The 14607-nt window shown below is 48.0% G+C and overlaps 1 protein-coding gene across 1 annotated transcript in view; it reads right to left on the bottom strand.

Annotated features, from left to right (window-relative positions):
- The window catches only part of LOC103800737 (calcium/calmodulin-dependent protein kinase kinase 1-like), a 47306-nt gene extending 40141 nt beyond the window's left edge, over window positions 1–7165 (bottom strand). Inside the window, exon 1 of the mRNA XM_009073122.1 lies at window positions 6728–7165. Within this exon, the coding sequence (XP_009071370.1) occupies window positions 6728–7165 (438 nt within the window). The remainder of the gene's footprint in view (window positions 1–6727) is intronic.
- Window positions 7166–14607: the final 7442 nt, after the last annotated feature.

The raw sequence follows: 14607 nt of genomic DNA, 5'->3' as shown, positions 1-14607 counted from the left end.
CCCTTGTCCTCTGCAAAACTGCAGTGCTGCAGATGGAGAAACACTCACCACCAGGAAAGCCTCCAACCACCTCACATCTTCTCTTCAAACCAGCAACCCTGACTGTTATCACAGCCTCCTCCCCTGAATAGGGATTTCTTGCAGGAGCAAATATAGTCTTGTACACGTAGCCATAGACTCTTTGGTCTGCACTCAGTGCATTGTTTAAAGCCAAGGTGTCATGTCTATAGCAGCAAGTGCTGCTTCTTCTTGTCCACAGTGTCAAGAAAGCCATGGTGGCATTTTCTCCCTCCCTCCTGAAGGAGCAAAGCCCTTTGTGCAGGATGCAGTCCATCCAGCTGGACAAATCCCCTTACTAAGCATTTAATGCAACCAAGAAGGGACTGTGCCTTGTCCCTGTGTCCAAGGCACCAACTCCTTTGACCATCACCTTCCCATCCTCCCTTTTACCTCTGGCCAGAAATTCCCATTCTTATCCTGCACCAGACAGATCACCTGAAGCATCTCTCTGGTGTTTCACTGCTGCTAAATGGAGCTTGTGAGCAAGGACAGCTGCCTTTGGGGGAGTGGATAAATACTGGGATGGGAACACCCAGAGAGGGTCTGAGGGAAAGGCAATGATGGGCTCTGCAGCACAGCCTCCCAGAGTTGACACTTGCTGTTGCCACATCCCTACCTGGTCCACACTTCCATCACTCTCCACTCAGGTAATTACTGGTGAGAAGCATCATCACCTCAGCTTCTGCTGTGCTTCCAGCACTTGAGCTGAACACAGCAAAAATCAAACCAGATTATAGGTGTTTTGTTTTTTTTTTTCCCTCTTGCTGAAAGCCCACAATTCACAGCTCAAGGGACTCCTGCCACGTGTTGCTGCAGGCTGGCAGGGCTGTTATTATGTGATTTGGTGCTCCTGCAGGAAGTGGGATAATTGTACTATTCCTTTATCAGAGAGAAACACCTATCTCTGGGCCAAGTGTTCCTTAAAGATAACATTGTACAATTCTCCCGATTTCATCACGCCAATGTATTTGCAACTGCTGTTAAATACAAACAGAGCAAGGACCTTAATGAGATCCTCTAATGAAACGCTGCCAGCGAATTAGACTGAGTCTGACCAAGTGTGCAATAATTGTTTCACCTTAAAAAACAAGATGCCCTGTTTGTTAATGTGTCCAAGGGATTAGTCAAGAGAGGAAGGGGAGGAATCAATGCCATGGAAAACAAAAATTGGGCAAAAATCATAAAGCACAGTGCAGTGCAGAGCCCAGGCCCAGTTCCAGAACTCCACTGTGGTGTCACTCTGGGTGACCAAAACCTTAAGAAATTGAGAATTGGGCCTTTGCTGTCCCAGGGGAGGTGTATGGATGGGAAGGAAGAGCCAAGGCTAGTTTCCAAAAGAAGGGATTTCTGAAAACAGACTGCCTACATACATACCTATATAGCATTTTACCCCCTAAAAGAAGCCAAATTCACCAATCTGTAAAGACTTGCAAGTTTCAGCAATTCAGAGATACACTTCTAAAGATAAGCATGGGAAAAATGAGTGGGAACTAAAAACCTGTAATGAAGAAACTAGTTTAAACTCATCCTGTCTGGAAGGGGAAGTGAAAGTGGTTCTTAAAAAACAGACAAAATGAAAATAAAAGCCAGAAAAAGGCAGCAATGAATATAAATTAGAAAGTCATTCAGGGACAGAGAAGGACAGACAGGAAGCCCAGACTTCATGGAGGTAAGAAAAATAAACAGATTTTTAAACAACATTCAAAAAGAAGTGCAAAATGGAAAGCTCAGCACTGCTGCAGGAGCTCTGGCCATGGCTGGGCAGAAACACAGAACTGAGACTCAGCACTGCTGTCTGGGCTCACCCACCCAAGACCCTCTAACTGGGTGCAAGAGCCTGGATACCACTGGGTCCCTGGATATCACTGGGAGCCTGGCTAAAAAGGGGGCTGGGACCAGTGGGACCAGGGCAGTCCCTTTCCAGCCACTCTCCAACTTTTTGGGCTTTCTCCTTCTCTCAAACATTCCCCTTAGACAAGTTGGAAACGTAACTTTAAATAAAGGTTAATTATCCAAGGAAAAGAAATTAGCAATGCCTGAGGAGGAATTTTCTTTCAAGAAATGTTTTCCAAGTATCTTTGATCTTTTCAAGAGAGCTCTAGTTTGAGCACCACAGTAAGACCTCAGGAAGAAATTCATCTGGGGGACTCCTGGGGCTGGAAGGGGAAGCTCTAAGCCCATGCTGAGTAGGAGCTCAGTCCCACATCTGCCCTGGTGCCATCTGAGTTTACCTTTATGCACATCAAGGAAATCACTCTAGAAAGAAAAACATGCATCTCCCAGAGACTGGAGAAATGAGAGACCTGGATCAGCCCAGCACCAAAGCATTGCCTCTCAGCTCTTGACACCAGTTGCTTGAAACCAGTTGGCCAAACAAGCAGGGGGCTATGATAAAGATATGGAAAGCCAAGTAAAGAAAGGACAACGAAGTGATTTATTCCCCATACCTCTGGGGTAAGCCACGGACAGCAAGCATAGGAAAATTCCCTTTGTCAGCTCATCCTCCTCCCTGCATGCTCAGGCCAGGAGCAGCACCGGGGAGGGAAGACACCCAGGCCTGACTCATCCCCTCCACTCCTCCTGAAGGACACATGGCTCCAGCCCATTGCCACAGCGTGTGGAGCCGCCCAGGCACTGGGAACTGGAACAGCTTCCTACTCATCCCAGAGGGAGGAGAGACCACGTGGACACTGGGGCTAGGGGAACTGGGATGCCAGGGAGTAGGTGGATGCAGGGAGAGAAAGGGAACATGTGAAAGGGAAAGGACAATTCAGCCAGAAGAGACTGGAGAAGAGACAGTACAAAGCAATTAATTGTGCTGGCAGTTCTGGGGAGAAAGCCTGGAAAAAGATATCTTTTCTTCTAGCCACTCTCCAAGTAAGACTTTTCTTGGCTACCTAAAAAGGTTGGCTTGGGATGGCAGAATAAAAAAATACCCCACCAGCATTGCACTGTCAAATGCCACTTTCCAACAAGCAGCACCTCTCCTCTCTCACAGGTCCAAGCCCTGCCATTTCAGATGGGACAAGTTCTGTCAAGCACAGTGACCAGACATCCATCAGTCTGTACAAATGTGTTCAGAGAGTCTTTCCCTGCTACATACAAGCACTGGGGCATCACCTGGGCAGCAAAGCAGAGGCTGCTTTTAGCAGCTTCAGGAAAATCCTTTCCTCTTGCCTTGCTGCCAGCATCAAGCAGGAGCCAGGAACATCACATCAACGGAGGCAATGTGGGCCAGTGACCTAAACTCTGGGGCCTGTGCCTCAGCTCTGCAGCTTTATGTACCCTTAATAGCTTTAGCTTAATCACTTCTGTGCCACAGCTAAAGGCAAAGCCATTCCCTTGTTAGAGCAAAGCACTGGCAGGCAGCAAAGGCAGCAGAAATCCCACCAGGCACTCCTGCCAGAGAAGGAGGCGCTGAAAGGACCTTCCAGGCCATAGGCTGTGAATAATCTAAGAAAGGAAGGGAACAACAGGGAATTTTTAAAATTACAGATCAATTTTTGATGGAGATATGACAGCTTATGTTTATTAAGCACACAGTAATGCTGCCAGGAGAGCAGAGCAGGTTACTTCTCTTGCAGAGTTAATACTGCAGAACCAGACTTGTCAGCAGCAGCTGTGAGAAACCAGCAGCTGCCAACTCTTTGTCCCAGGGCAGTTGGCTAATTGGTGGCTCTGCTGAGTTGATCAGGAACAGCCTCTGTGCAAGACAACAAGCCCTGGCCCTGCTGCAGCCCTGCCAACCCAGTAGCCACCAGTCTCCTAAATAACAAACCCAAGAAGCCCCACTCTGTAGCAGGTGTTTGCAGCACTGGTCCCAGTGACAGGACAGCTCAATTCCCTCCCTGCTGGCAGCTCCAGGTGAATCCTCCCTCAGTGTCACAGGCTCAGCTTCAGCTCTTGGTCCTCTGATCCCAGAATAGAAGTTTTCCTCCCAGCTTGTGAAATAAACCAGCATTAAAAAGCTCAGCAGCATCTCTCTAAGAGAACACAAGGTTCTTCCATAATTCATCAGTGAACAACAGAACATTCACCTCTGCTGTATCCCCATATAACATCTCTCTGTTATTTCTCTAGATCTGTCCAGGATATAGCACTGCTGACAGCCAGGCAGTGAGCAGCCATCCTGCTATCACTGGAGAGGGAAGCACATTCAGTCTGAGATGGCTATCAGCACAACAGGAAATTGTGCCATGCAGCTGTGCCATCCATCCCTGCTCCTGATGGATGGTGCTTGCACATGTGCCACTGATAAAGCCTGAATGCTCCTGACCTTCATCTCCACTTTTGCACAGACTGTCCCTGACTCAGGCAGCAGCCACAAACTGGGGCGGTGGATGTTCTGCCACCTGAAAGGCACCGACTGATAATGCTGGATACTCAATGCAAGGAGAAAGGAGCAGCTCCAAAAGGGCTTTTAGCAGATGACAAGGCAGGGACTGGAGTACAAATGTTCAGCTTGCCTAGAACAAGGCGTCTCAGTCATTTGCAGGCAGGTCAGGGCAAAGCTGTGACTGGTGAGCTGGATCTTGTCAGAGTGACCCACCAGCCTCCCTGTTCACTGAGGGTCTGGTACCAAAGTGATCAACAGACACACACCAGCAGCTGCTGCTAAGTGCACCATGACTGTATTTCTCATCACAGGCTTATTTCATCCCAAATAGGACCAAAACCCTCAACTCAGATTCCCTGGCAACTCTTAGAATCCCTGACAGAGAACAGAAGATCTGCTTTCCATTTCTCTTCTGAGTTCCCTGCTCTCAGTTAGCTGTACACAGCTTGGATTTGGACTGGCAGTGCCAACGACCCTGCAACACCCTCTTAGCAGCAACTGGCAGGTCACACGCAGGACACTGGAGCTGAGCTTTGTGCAGGCTGCCCACCTACCTTGCAGTCACACACCTGACACTTATTCCTCATGATTCAGTGCCCAGCCTCAAACTTTACCCTATAAACAAGCATACATCTTCCTTAGTCCTTTTACTATTCCTTACAGGATACAGATGTTGTCCCTGTAAGTTGGGAAGAAGCAGCACAGTTCCCAAGAGCACCTCTGTAAGGGTGAGCACCCATCTTGGAACGTGCCCAGCTCCTTCCCAGGCTCCCTTCCCCCTCCTACTGCAGTGATTCCCCATTAATATGAATGATGGTTTCCAAGGAGCACAGCTCTGTTGAGCAGCTGGGCTGCACCAGAGCAAGGCTCTAACAGTGACATCAAAGTGACCATTAAAAAGGCAGCACTGCGTAAAGAGCTGCTGCAGGAGCAGCAGTCCCTACACAAGGGCTCTACATCTGCATTTCAAGCCAAGCATTTCCCACCCCAAGGCAGCAACTACTGCTCCCCAGGATGCTGATGCTGGAAGTGGATGGAGTATTATGAATTTGCTTGCAGAGGGGAATGTGCCAGTCACACTTGACCGCAGTTACATTGAAAGATTTCAGAGAAGCCTCACTCCTGGCACAGCCACAGTACTGCAGGATGGGAGAGCTGGCACTCAAGTCACGTCTGCTTCCAAGAACTGGCTCCTTTCCCTCCCTGCTTCCCTTATTAAAGCATATGGCTGCTGTCAGAGAAGCTGCAGCCTCTGCAGTGAACCTTCTGCAGGTATCCTCTCATCAGCTGGGGATGCACAACCCACCCCACAGCTAATGTGACTTGCACAACCTCCCAGAGGGCAATGGCTGATATGGTCATGCACAGCACCATCCTCTCAGATGTGCAAGTGGAAAAATACTCATTTCTCAGGAGGGAAATGCCAAGCCACACAGATGTTAAGCTCCAGGTCACTTGGATCCATGCTGGCAAAAGTTTAAACTGCAGTGATTTGGGTTCCTGTGTTGCTGCAGGCTCAACATTTTCAGCATGACACTGGGCCCCAGCAGCCCCTTTCTCTGCTCCCTGTCCTCCCCACAACAGCACTGGGAATTGCAGCCAGCATCCACTGCCATCAAGACACCAGACCACTGATAGCATGTCACACCTCCAGGACAGGTCTGGTACTAGGAAAAGAGCTGAAGGATGAGTGTGGCAGGAACGACCACAGCCACCCAGACACTCCTCTGAAGGAGAGGAGGGTCAGAGCCCTTCAGTTACCACTGCTGTTATAAATGCTTTAAAGACAATGGAAAATCCTGACAGGAGCAGGAAAACACCAGTGCATTTAAGCTCTTTATAAAATTAAATCATGCCTTCAATTATGGCAAAACACAATAGGAGATATATAATCTCCAGGAGTTTAAATCCACAAAATACCATCAGCAAAGCTGCTGTGACTGATTGACTCCCAAGGGCACACACAGCAGGGACACGAGAGTAAAGTCATTTGGCCACAGCCCTTTCTCTGAACAACCTGAAAGACCTTCTGCCTGCTACCATGACACAAAAGGGACTCTGGGTCCCTAACAGGAGTATTCCAAGCACCTGAGGGCTAAAATAGCCAAATGTCAGAACAAGGGCTACACCCAGCATAGGTCTGGGGGATGGATGCAAATGTGTTCAGCCATTCCAAGTTAATATGACCCCTAGTTTCAGGGATTTTTTTTTTTTCCCCCTTAGAAGTAACAGTGCTTTCAGACCTACTGCTCCAAAAGACTGAAGGCTCCCATCACAAATTAAAGACTTACCTTACCTCAACACCACAACTGTAGGGGACAACATGCCTACCTCAGAATCTGATATGGAGACCCGATTGGACTCTATTGTTGGTCTCCTCACGATACGTGGCGATGGCCCCGTGGCATAAGGACCACAACCTGGAGTGTTGCTAGTAGACAAAAAACCTGATGATTTTTCCTGAAGAGACAACTTCCTACTTGATAGACCAGGTCTAGTGAGAGGTCTCTTGGCAACATGCCTCAACTGAGCATCTTCTGACTGTTGGGAAGACAGCAGTTCATTCATTCCCCCATCACTGTTGACTCCATTTCTTTGGATATCCTTTACATTATCAGAAAAGACTGTGTCATTTTCCTCTGTGTTGTCTTCACCATTTTGGTCACTTTTGTCTGGGACAACAGACACCTCTATGGCTGCTACACGCTCTGCCAGTTCAGTTTGGGTGTCTGTGCCTCCATCCATGGCATCTGTTGGAGAGTCCCCCATGGCTGTGTCCAGCTTGGATGGTCTCAGGTGGCCTGGCAGAGAGCTGCAATGCTAACACTCACAGGAAGCACGTGGCACAGAGGAAAGGCTCCATGAAATACCTGAAAGGAATCACAGAGGTAAACTGAATTCTAATGTTCACTCAACACAAACAGACCCAAGACAGCCATCTCTGGCTTCTTCCAGCATACAACAAAGCAAAGGTAAAACACTGGCAGGCTGTAAACAAGATGCAAACAGTCAGACAGAAAAGCAAACCCAAGCACTGAGCTAGATAGGAAAGAGATAAAGATGAGATTTTATCTGTTGTGCAACAAGTGACACAGCTAAAGAACTTCCATAGCCAGACCGACAGACAACCAGAGCTTCCAGTAATGGGAGGAGTAGCTTCCCAACAGCGAGGGTAAAGGGTTGAACTTTCAACCTCTTGAATTCTTATTTACAGGATAACAAGAGCTTCTGGCATGTATCCAAACCCAACGGGCAGAACAACAACTCCACGGCCATTTAGGGATCCCCAGTAGTCTCTCTGTTGCCCTGCAGGGCCCTAGACAGTGTCACAGAACAGCCTGGAAGCTAAGCCATGCCTGGTCACTTCCACAGTTATTTGCAATGTAGTCAACAGCAAAGGCAGAATTTTAAAGCAAGTCTGGCTCCAGGCTTGCCCCTGGCCATCCACAGTTACAGCCTGTCTGCAAACACGCATTAATCTTGCTGCCCACCACGTATAAAAGCTATATTGAGTTGCAAATAGAAAATGCTTAATGATTACAGCACTTGGGAATCAGCTTTTCCTTGGGAAAAGACCTGCAGAACACAAAAATGTAATACAAAGCTAAAACTGCTGCATAAAATTGCTCTTTCCTGGATGTTAATTTCAGCCTCAATTTAAAACAGATTTCAGTCTTCCCAGCGAAGTCCAGAGCAGGAAATGATCCTCTGCAGCACATGGCTGTCAACCCTTAATCACCTCTGAATATACAGTGCTGCATCATCTCATCCCTCTGCCCAGCTTCTGGGGACAGTGGGGAGAACTTAGCTTTAGTCACAGCATCCTGGCCTGCCTCCAGGGAATTCCAGTGTGTGCTTAACCCTGAAATATTGCAGCCTTTGGTCCTCTACATGCAAAGCAGGTTGTGCACAAAAACCCTGTGAGCCAGGTGACACTTGCATCTACATTTCATTTACATGAGGAAAGGGTGGAGGTGAGTGAGCTCAAAATCCCCATCCAGCATCAGCCTGGGAACACACACAACACCTCAAGGAGCACGGAGCAAAGGTGAAGCTGAGTAGGAAGGTGCCCAGCAATGCTCAGTTAAACACACTACAGTGAACTCTGCTGCACAGGGATGACCTCCTGGGTGCCCCTCAGCAGCCAGGCTCAAGCAGCCTTTCCTATCAACAAGGAAACTAGATAAAGATGTGGATGGGAGGCTTCACCCTAGGGCATATGTCAATCATGGGGATTCGTGCTGGGTACTCAGTGTCACAGAAAGGAAACAGCCAAATCTAAGATGTTCCTCCCTGCATCCTGCTGTTCACCTTCTCCTCCCCTTCTCCTGTCTTTTCTTCAGGCTTGCTTAAAACAAATTGACATAAGTGTCACTCACTCAAAACAGTGATGAAATGGTGAGATCAGCTTTAAAAGCTTCTATTAAAATCATATTTAAATACTTCAATCCCAAAGCACAAATCCCTCTCAGGGTGCAGGCACTGGGGATGGCTCCCAACAGCAAGGGAAGGGGAGCAGAGTTCAGTCCAGCACATACTGCACATGGTCCCACAAACCCAGAGGCAAAGCAGCACAAGCCTCCCCTCTGCCAGATCCCCCTGCTCCCCCAAACCCCCAAACCCAGGCTGCAAGCTGCAATGATGCTGTTCCACAACAGATTTGTGGGAAGCCCATAGAGGACTTGCTCTCTACAAAATGCTTGTGCAAAATTTGCCCTTGGAAAGCTTCTGAGCTGAACTAGGAGCATCACATCAGGGCAACTGTAAGCCTGCAGCTACCCTGCTCTCTTTAAAGAGGCTTTCCTGGCACTCCAGAGCCTGTGGAGCAGCACATTTCCAAATGAGACACTCCTGAGGACTCCTCATGGGATGCCTGCAGACTTGGCTCTAGGTGAAGGTCATTGCCTCAGCCCCAGGGAAGCACACACCAGTTTCCAGCCCTGCCTGCAGGACTTCCCAGGGCTGCTGTGCCTGGCCAGGAAAACAGCACTCACATCTCTGCTGTCAGCACCCACTGCCAGGGCTGGGCTGCAGCTCTCCTCACAGCCTGGTGCTCCAGCTCCCTTCAATCAGGGAAATGATTTTAAATGAAGGGAGGGAGTAAAAATGCTTCCATCATTTAACCCAGCTAGCACAACACCCTGTGTTAAAAGCTTGGCTTTGCTCTTCTGCCTACAGAGAAACAAACCCAAGGCCTTTCCTTGCAGCAGCTTTAGCTTCTGGACAGCTCATCTCATTCCTAGTGAATATCAAGAGGAAAATTAACCTGCAACTGAAGTCTGTAGCTCCCCCACCTTCTTCCCTCCTCCCGCCATGAGGTTTTCCCCCTATGTGGGAGTGAAGAGGAAGGAACAATCTGTGCATGTTGCTGTGGCTGGCATTGAAAGCCCACAAATCACCCACTTGGACTGAACATTTAGGCATCCCATGCTGGTCAGCCAACACAAAAAAAAGCCAGAAGCACTGGGAAGAGCAGCCAGATCCCAGCAAACAGTGATGGCTCATGTTAGCCACCTGCACAGCTCCTCACCACCTGGACCAGGCACTGTGGGGTGTGACCCCCTCAAAGGCTGAAGCACAGTTGCAGAGCTCTAACCACAGCACAGGCTGCAAAATAAATCTTCAGCTAATTGACAACTTAAATGGATAAATTGAAGATAAACCCCATAAATCAGTTCATCCGATCAAAACAAACAGACCCATCCAGCATCACAATGAATAACAAACTGCTGCTAAAAGTAGGCTAAAAATTCCAGCAAGGCTTTAAAGCAGTAATTGTTCATCTGTAGAGCTGTGTTTTGTTTCAGGTTCTGCTGCTTTGAAGGATTCCTTTTCACTGATAAATCCTCCAAAACTGCATCGGAAAGCGATGATTTCTGAAAAAGCAAATCAGTTACGCACAGACCAATCTCACTCTGCATAAACTCAGTACAACAGGCAATTATTAATTGCTGTGAGGCAAAACTCAATGGTGGATTTCCAGTTTGTCAGGCTGTGACACAACCACACCTTGCTGTGATGGGAAATCCCAGCAAAACAAGAGACTCCACCACCACCTGCTATCAGCTCCTGCAGAGCTTTGGGACCGATGCTCTCCACACGGTCACAGCCTGATCCCCCACAACACTCAACACCTGCTGCAGATCAGAGGATTATGCTGCAGACATGAACCAAAGCTGCAAACAAGCTTATATGAGCAAAATTAATTTACTTACAGATAGCTTATTTACCATTTTCTCCCTGTAGCTATTCCTCCCCTGCAGGCAGACTGCCACTTCAACTGTGCTTTTCACAATGTATTTATCAAATGGCTGCACATGTTTCCCAGACAGGCACTGAGCAGAGCATGGTACAAAAAAAACCCTTTAGAAAGGAATGTGATCCTGAAGAAAATCTCTCTGTATTGTATGTGGGAGTGGGAGATGAGCGAATGCAATTAGTTTTGCTGCTCAATAAACCATTTTGAAGCATTGTTTGAAGAATACAAAATTGTAAATCTAGTTTACTGCCTGGTCCATCCTTTTGGCTAACCAGAAACGTTCCTATGAGAAAGGATGGAGAGGTTAAAAGTCCCTAGGCCTCAGCAAATGCAGCTTCATTTCCCAATTTTGCTATAGGCTACCCAGAAAAGTGACTCTACAGATTCATCTGCCGCAGTCCCCAGGTTAAGAGGAATGATGCTGCCCACAGCATCCTTGTCCTTTCTGTCCCTGAGAACACATCTGCCCTGTGCTGAGGCAGTAAAATCAATCACAGTGAACAATAACTCTAATGAGCTTTTGCATGGAAAGCATTCAGGCAGCGACTCTGCTGCTGATCGGTCAGACTTCAAATGCTCATGGCACGGGAACTGGCAGGGATGGCACACAAACTCTGCCTGAGGGCACATCCATTAGGTGCTTCTTGACCTCACAAGACCCACAGGCACCCAAAGATCACAGCAGGCTTTAGTTTGTACTTTAGTATACATTAGCAAGGTCAGGAATCAGGCCAAGTTTTCTAAACAGTGCTGTGAGCCGTGCACCAGGACAGGCTGCCTGCAGAGGGGATGTCATCTCCATCACCAGCATCCACCAGCTTAGGTGAGACCTCCCACCAGGAACTCCATCCTGCCTGGGGCAGAGCTGGGCAGCACAGCCAGTCCTGTCTTGTATCATCCAGTGCTTGTGTGTGTTGCCTTCAGACGTTGCTCCCAGCAGCACAGCTACGATGAAGAATCTGCTCTGACTGCTGTCAACTGGCAGCAGAAAGTCCCTTCAAGGAGAGAAGCAGCATGTCCTGGACTGGGCTGCCAAGTCCTGGACAGCTCCTCAAATGTCATTTTAGAAATGTTAGGTCAGCAAGTCCCTTCCACAGCTCAGTCTGCCTCTCCACACCAACCAATACAGTCTATGAGTATTTCCATCCTGGAGTCTCTCCCGTGCTCCCTGTTCTGCAGTTGGGTCTGTAGGACTTCCACAAACACTCAGTGTTGGTCTACCCTGATATGAGGGAGGTAATTCCACACCTCACACCCTGACCCCACCACCTTGGTATACATGGGGGAGACATTTGCCCAAAGCTCAGCCAGCCCAACACCTTTGGTCTGGAGAAGCCCAAGGGGGAGACTTGGGTCCCACAGCCATGTACTGGATCAACATCTGAGCTGTCACAAACCCCACAAGTGTTTTGCAACATCTGGTTCTTCAGATCTAAGGCACCAGCCACTTATGGGTCTCATTGCTGTTGTGGGAGAGCAGCCAGAGGGTTCATTTTTCCTGCAGCAATTCAATTCAGAGCACATTAACCATGATTTCATCGCTGCCCACAGCCAGGACACCGAGCAGGGTAGCTGAGGATGAGATTGCCTCCTGCCCATCTCCACTCCCACTGCTGCTGCAAGGAATCAGGAGAAGCACATGAACTTCTGGCACCTATGAAAACCACTTTCAGTCATCACTGGCCAAAAGGAAGCCCAAACCAAGAGGCAAAGAATGACAAGAAGCTGCAGCTCTGTGAAGCCAAAAAGCAAGCAAACCCCCATCGCCCTCGCAGAGATAATCAAGGCAGGTGTACACCAGACAGGCCATTTGGACTGTGTTCTTCCTGGGAAGAGGCAGTAACCACTTTTGGTACCGATTCCTGACTTGAAGCAGAAGATAGATACACAACCCAAATAATAAATAAGAATATACTGTGTGTGCTTTTTGCACACACATCCTCCATTGGCTTTGTCCAGCAGCTCACAAGACTTGTTTCAGAGCACAGACAGGCATGTGTCTTGCTGAGAAATAACTCAATCCTGCTGTAATCATCTCAGCCCCTTTCCCTCTCCTCTCCACAGCTCTTGGCAGTGAGCCTGGCTGCTGTGCCACAGCTGAAAATTAGATCTAAAAGCAAGGTGCTTTGATGACTTCTGTGGAGCTCCTCTCACAGCTCTAACTGTAACCACTGAATGACAAAGAACAGTAGTTTTTGCAATTCAAGCACTGCATGAGAAACTGAAGAGCAGGTTCAGGTCCCTGCTCCTGCCAGACTTCCTGAATGACAACAAACATCTCCAGACCACGGTCTGGAAAATGCATCATTCTACCTCCTCCTCCTCAGTCCTTACCAAGGTGGTTTCAAATGGGATTTTGGGAATAGTTCAGCCCCTGAGCTACAGAGCACCCCGAGGTGCCCCAATCCATGCTTGTCCTGCTCTTCCTTTCTTCCCCATGAGACCCCCTGTATGTCTGAAGGCAGGATCTGGGGTCTGGATGCAATGAAGGACTGATGCTTTCACATCCCTGGGTGTAAGGTGTGGATGCAGATGTGAGACAGAGGGGCTGAGCTCAGCTCTGAGTTCCTGATATTTTCATGTTAAAAATATAAGTCACACTCCTCCACACCGTGAATGCCATGTAACCAGTTTTAAGAGCAATTAACAGCATGTTTTGGATATGTTTTTAAACTAGTCAGGATGCCAAACTAAAATCTCCCATCTCCCAGCCTCCAGCACGAGAGATAACAACCACCTTGTGCACAGTCCTGAGCTCAGAAAGTTTTACAAAAGATTTTCCAACTGCATTATATTTCACCCTTCCATGTTCTAATTATATGATTAAATATATTTGCATAATCAGATGCAATTACAGTAATTGCATATATAAGCAATAATCAACCAAAAATTACTCTGAAGAAAAAGTTTCTACTTAAGGAAATTCTTGTAACAAGAAAACACTGAGGAGTGCCAAGTCTATCTAAACAAGAGTGATATTAACATTAAACACTCCAGATAACACTGGTGAAACAGGAGCCCTGACAGAGCATTATCTGACTGGGTGCAGCTCTGTTGGCACATTTTAACCATGTCTTTGGAGGAGACAACACTAAAGAATCAAAGAGGAGTTGTGCTCCTTTGTACTCAAGCCCTGCCTACAAAGGACTTTGATATGACAGGTTTGGCTGCTGAGTTTTCTAGCAGAGGTTCAGAGAGGCTTGTGGGCATCAGACCCTGATGCTGGACTATATGAGCTTCTGCTTTAATCTTTTAAAGCTGTTTCTCAGTGTATGAGCATTGGAGGTGGTTTTATTTTGCAAATTACAGCTGGGAAAGCACAGGGGATGGTCAATGAGAGGCACTCAGCCCACAAATCCCACAGGTTTTGCTTGCAATGATGCTAAGTGCTGTGACTCACCATCTCTGTAACAGCCCAAAGTGGCCACAAACCAGCACATCCCAACTCCACACCGAATCTGCGGACAACCTGAGCTCAGATTATAGCAAATCCCATTTGCCCTTGTGACAAAGGACACAAAGCCTTGCCAGGAAAGGACCCTGGCCACTGTGCCAGCCTGATGTCACCTCCTGACAGTGAGGGATGGGATGGAGGAGGTTGGTGTGGGCAGAGAGCATCGAGCCCAGTTGTGCTGTGTGGCCACTAACCTTACTGGATGGCTTGCTTCCAAGTGACCTAGGGGAAGAAATGTGAGGGAATTGGGCTTGTTAATATTCACACACAGCCTGGAAAACATCTGTATCACTGAGTTTGATGTCACAGGAGAGTAAAATCCCAGGAGACACCTCTTTCCAAAGCTGCTCCTGTGTATACTCCCATCTGGCACTCAGCTAACCCTGGCTCTGACCTAGGAGCCTGCCCTTCCCAACCTCCTCTTCCAGTACTCATCAAGAGTGCAGGAAATACCCTAAATGCAACCTGCACAATGCATAGGGAAAGCTGAACCCCCTA

The sequence above is a fragment of the Acanthisitta chloris genome, unplaced genomic scaffold (genome assembly GCF_000695815.1).
Source record: "Acanthisitta chloris isolate BGI_N310 unplaced genomic scaffold, ASM69581v1 scaffold13284, whole genome shotgun sequence".
Taxonomy (NCBI): domain Eukaryota; kingdom Metazoa; phylum Chordata; class Aves; order Passeriformes; family Acanthisittidae; genus Acanthisitta; species Acanthisitta chloris.
The sequence above is the reverse complement of the archived record's forward strand: the minus strand, read 5'-3'. Positions and strand labels throughout refer to the sequence as shown.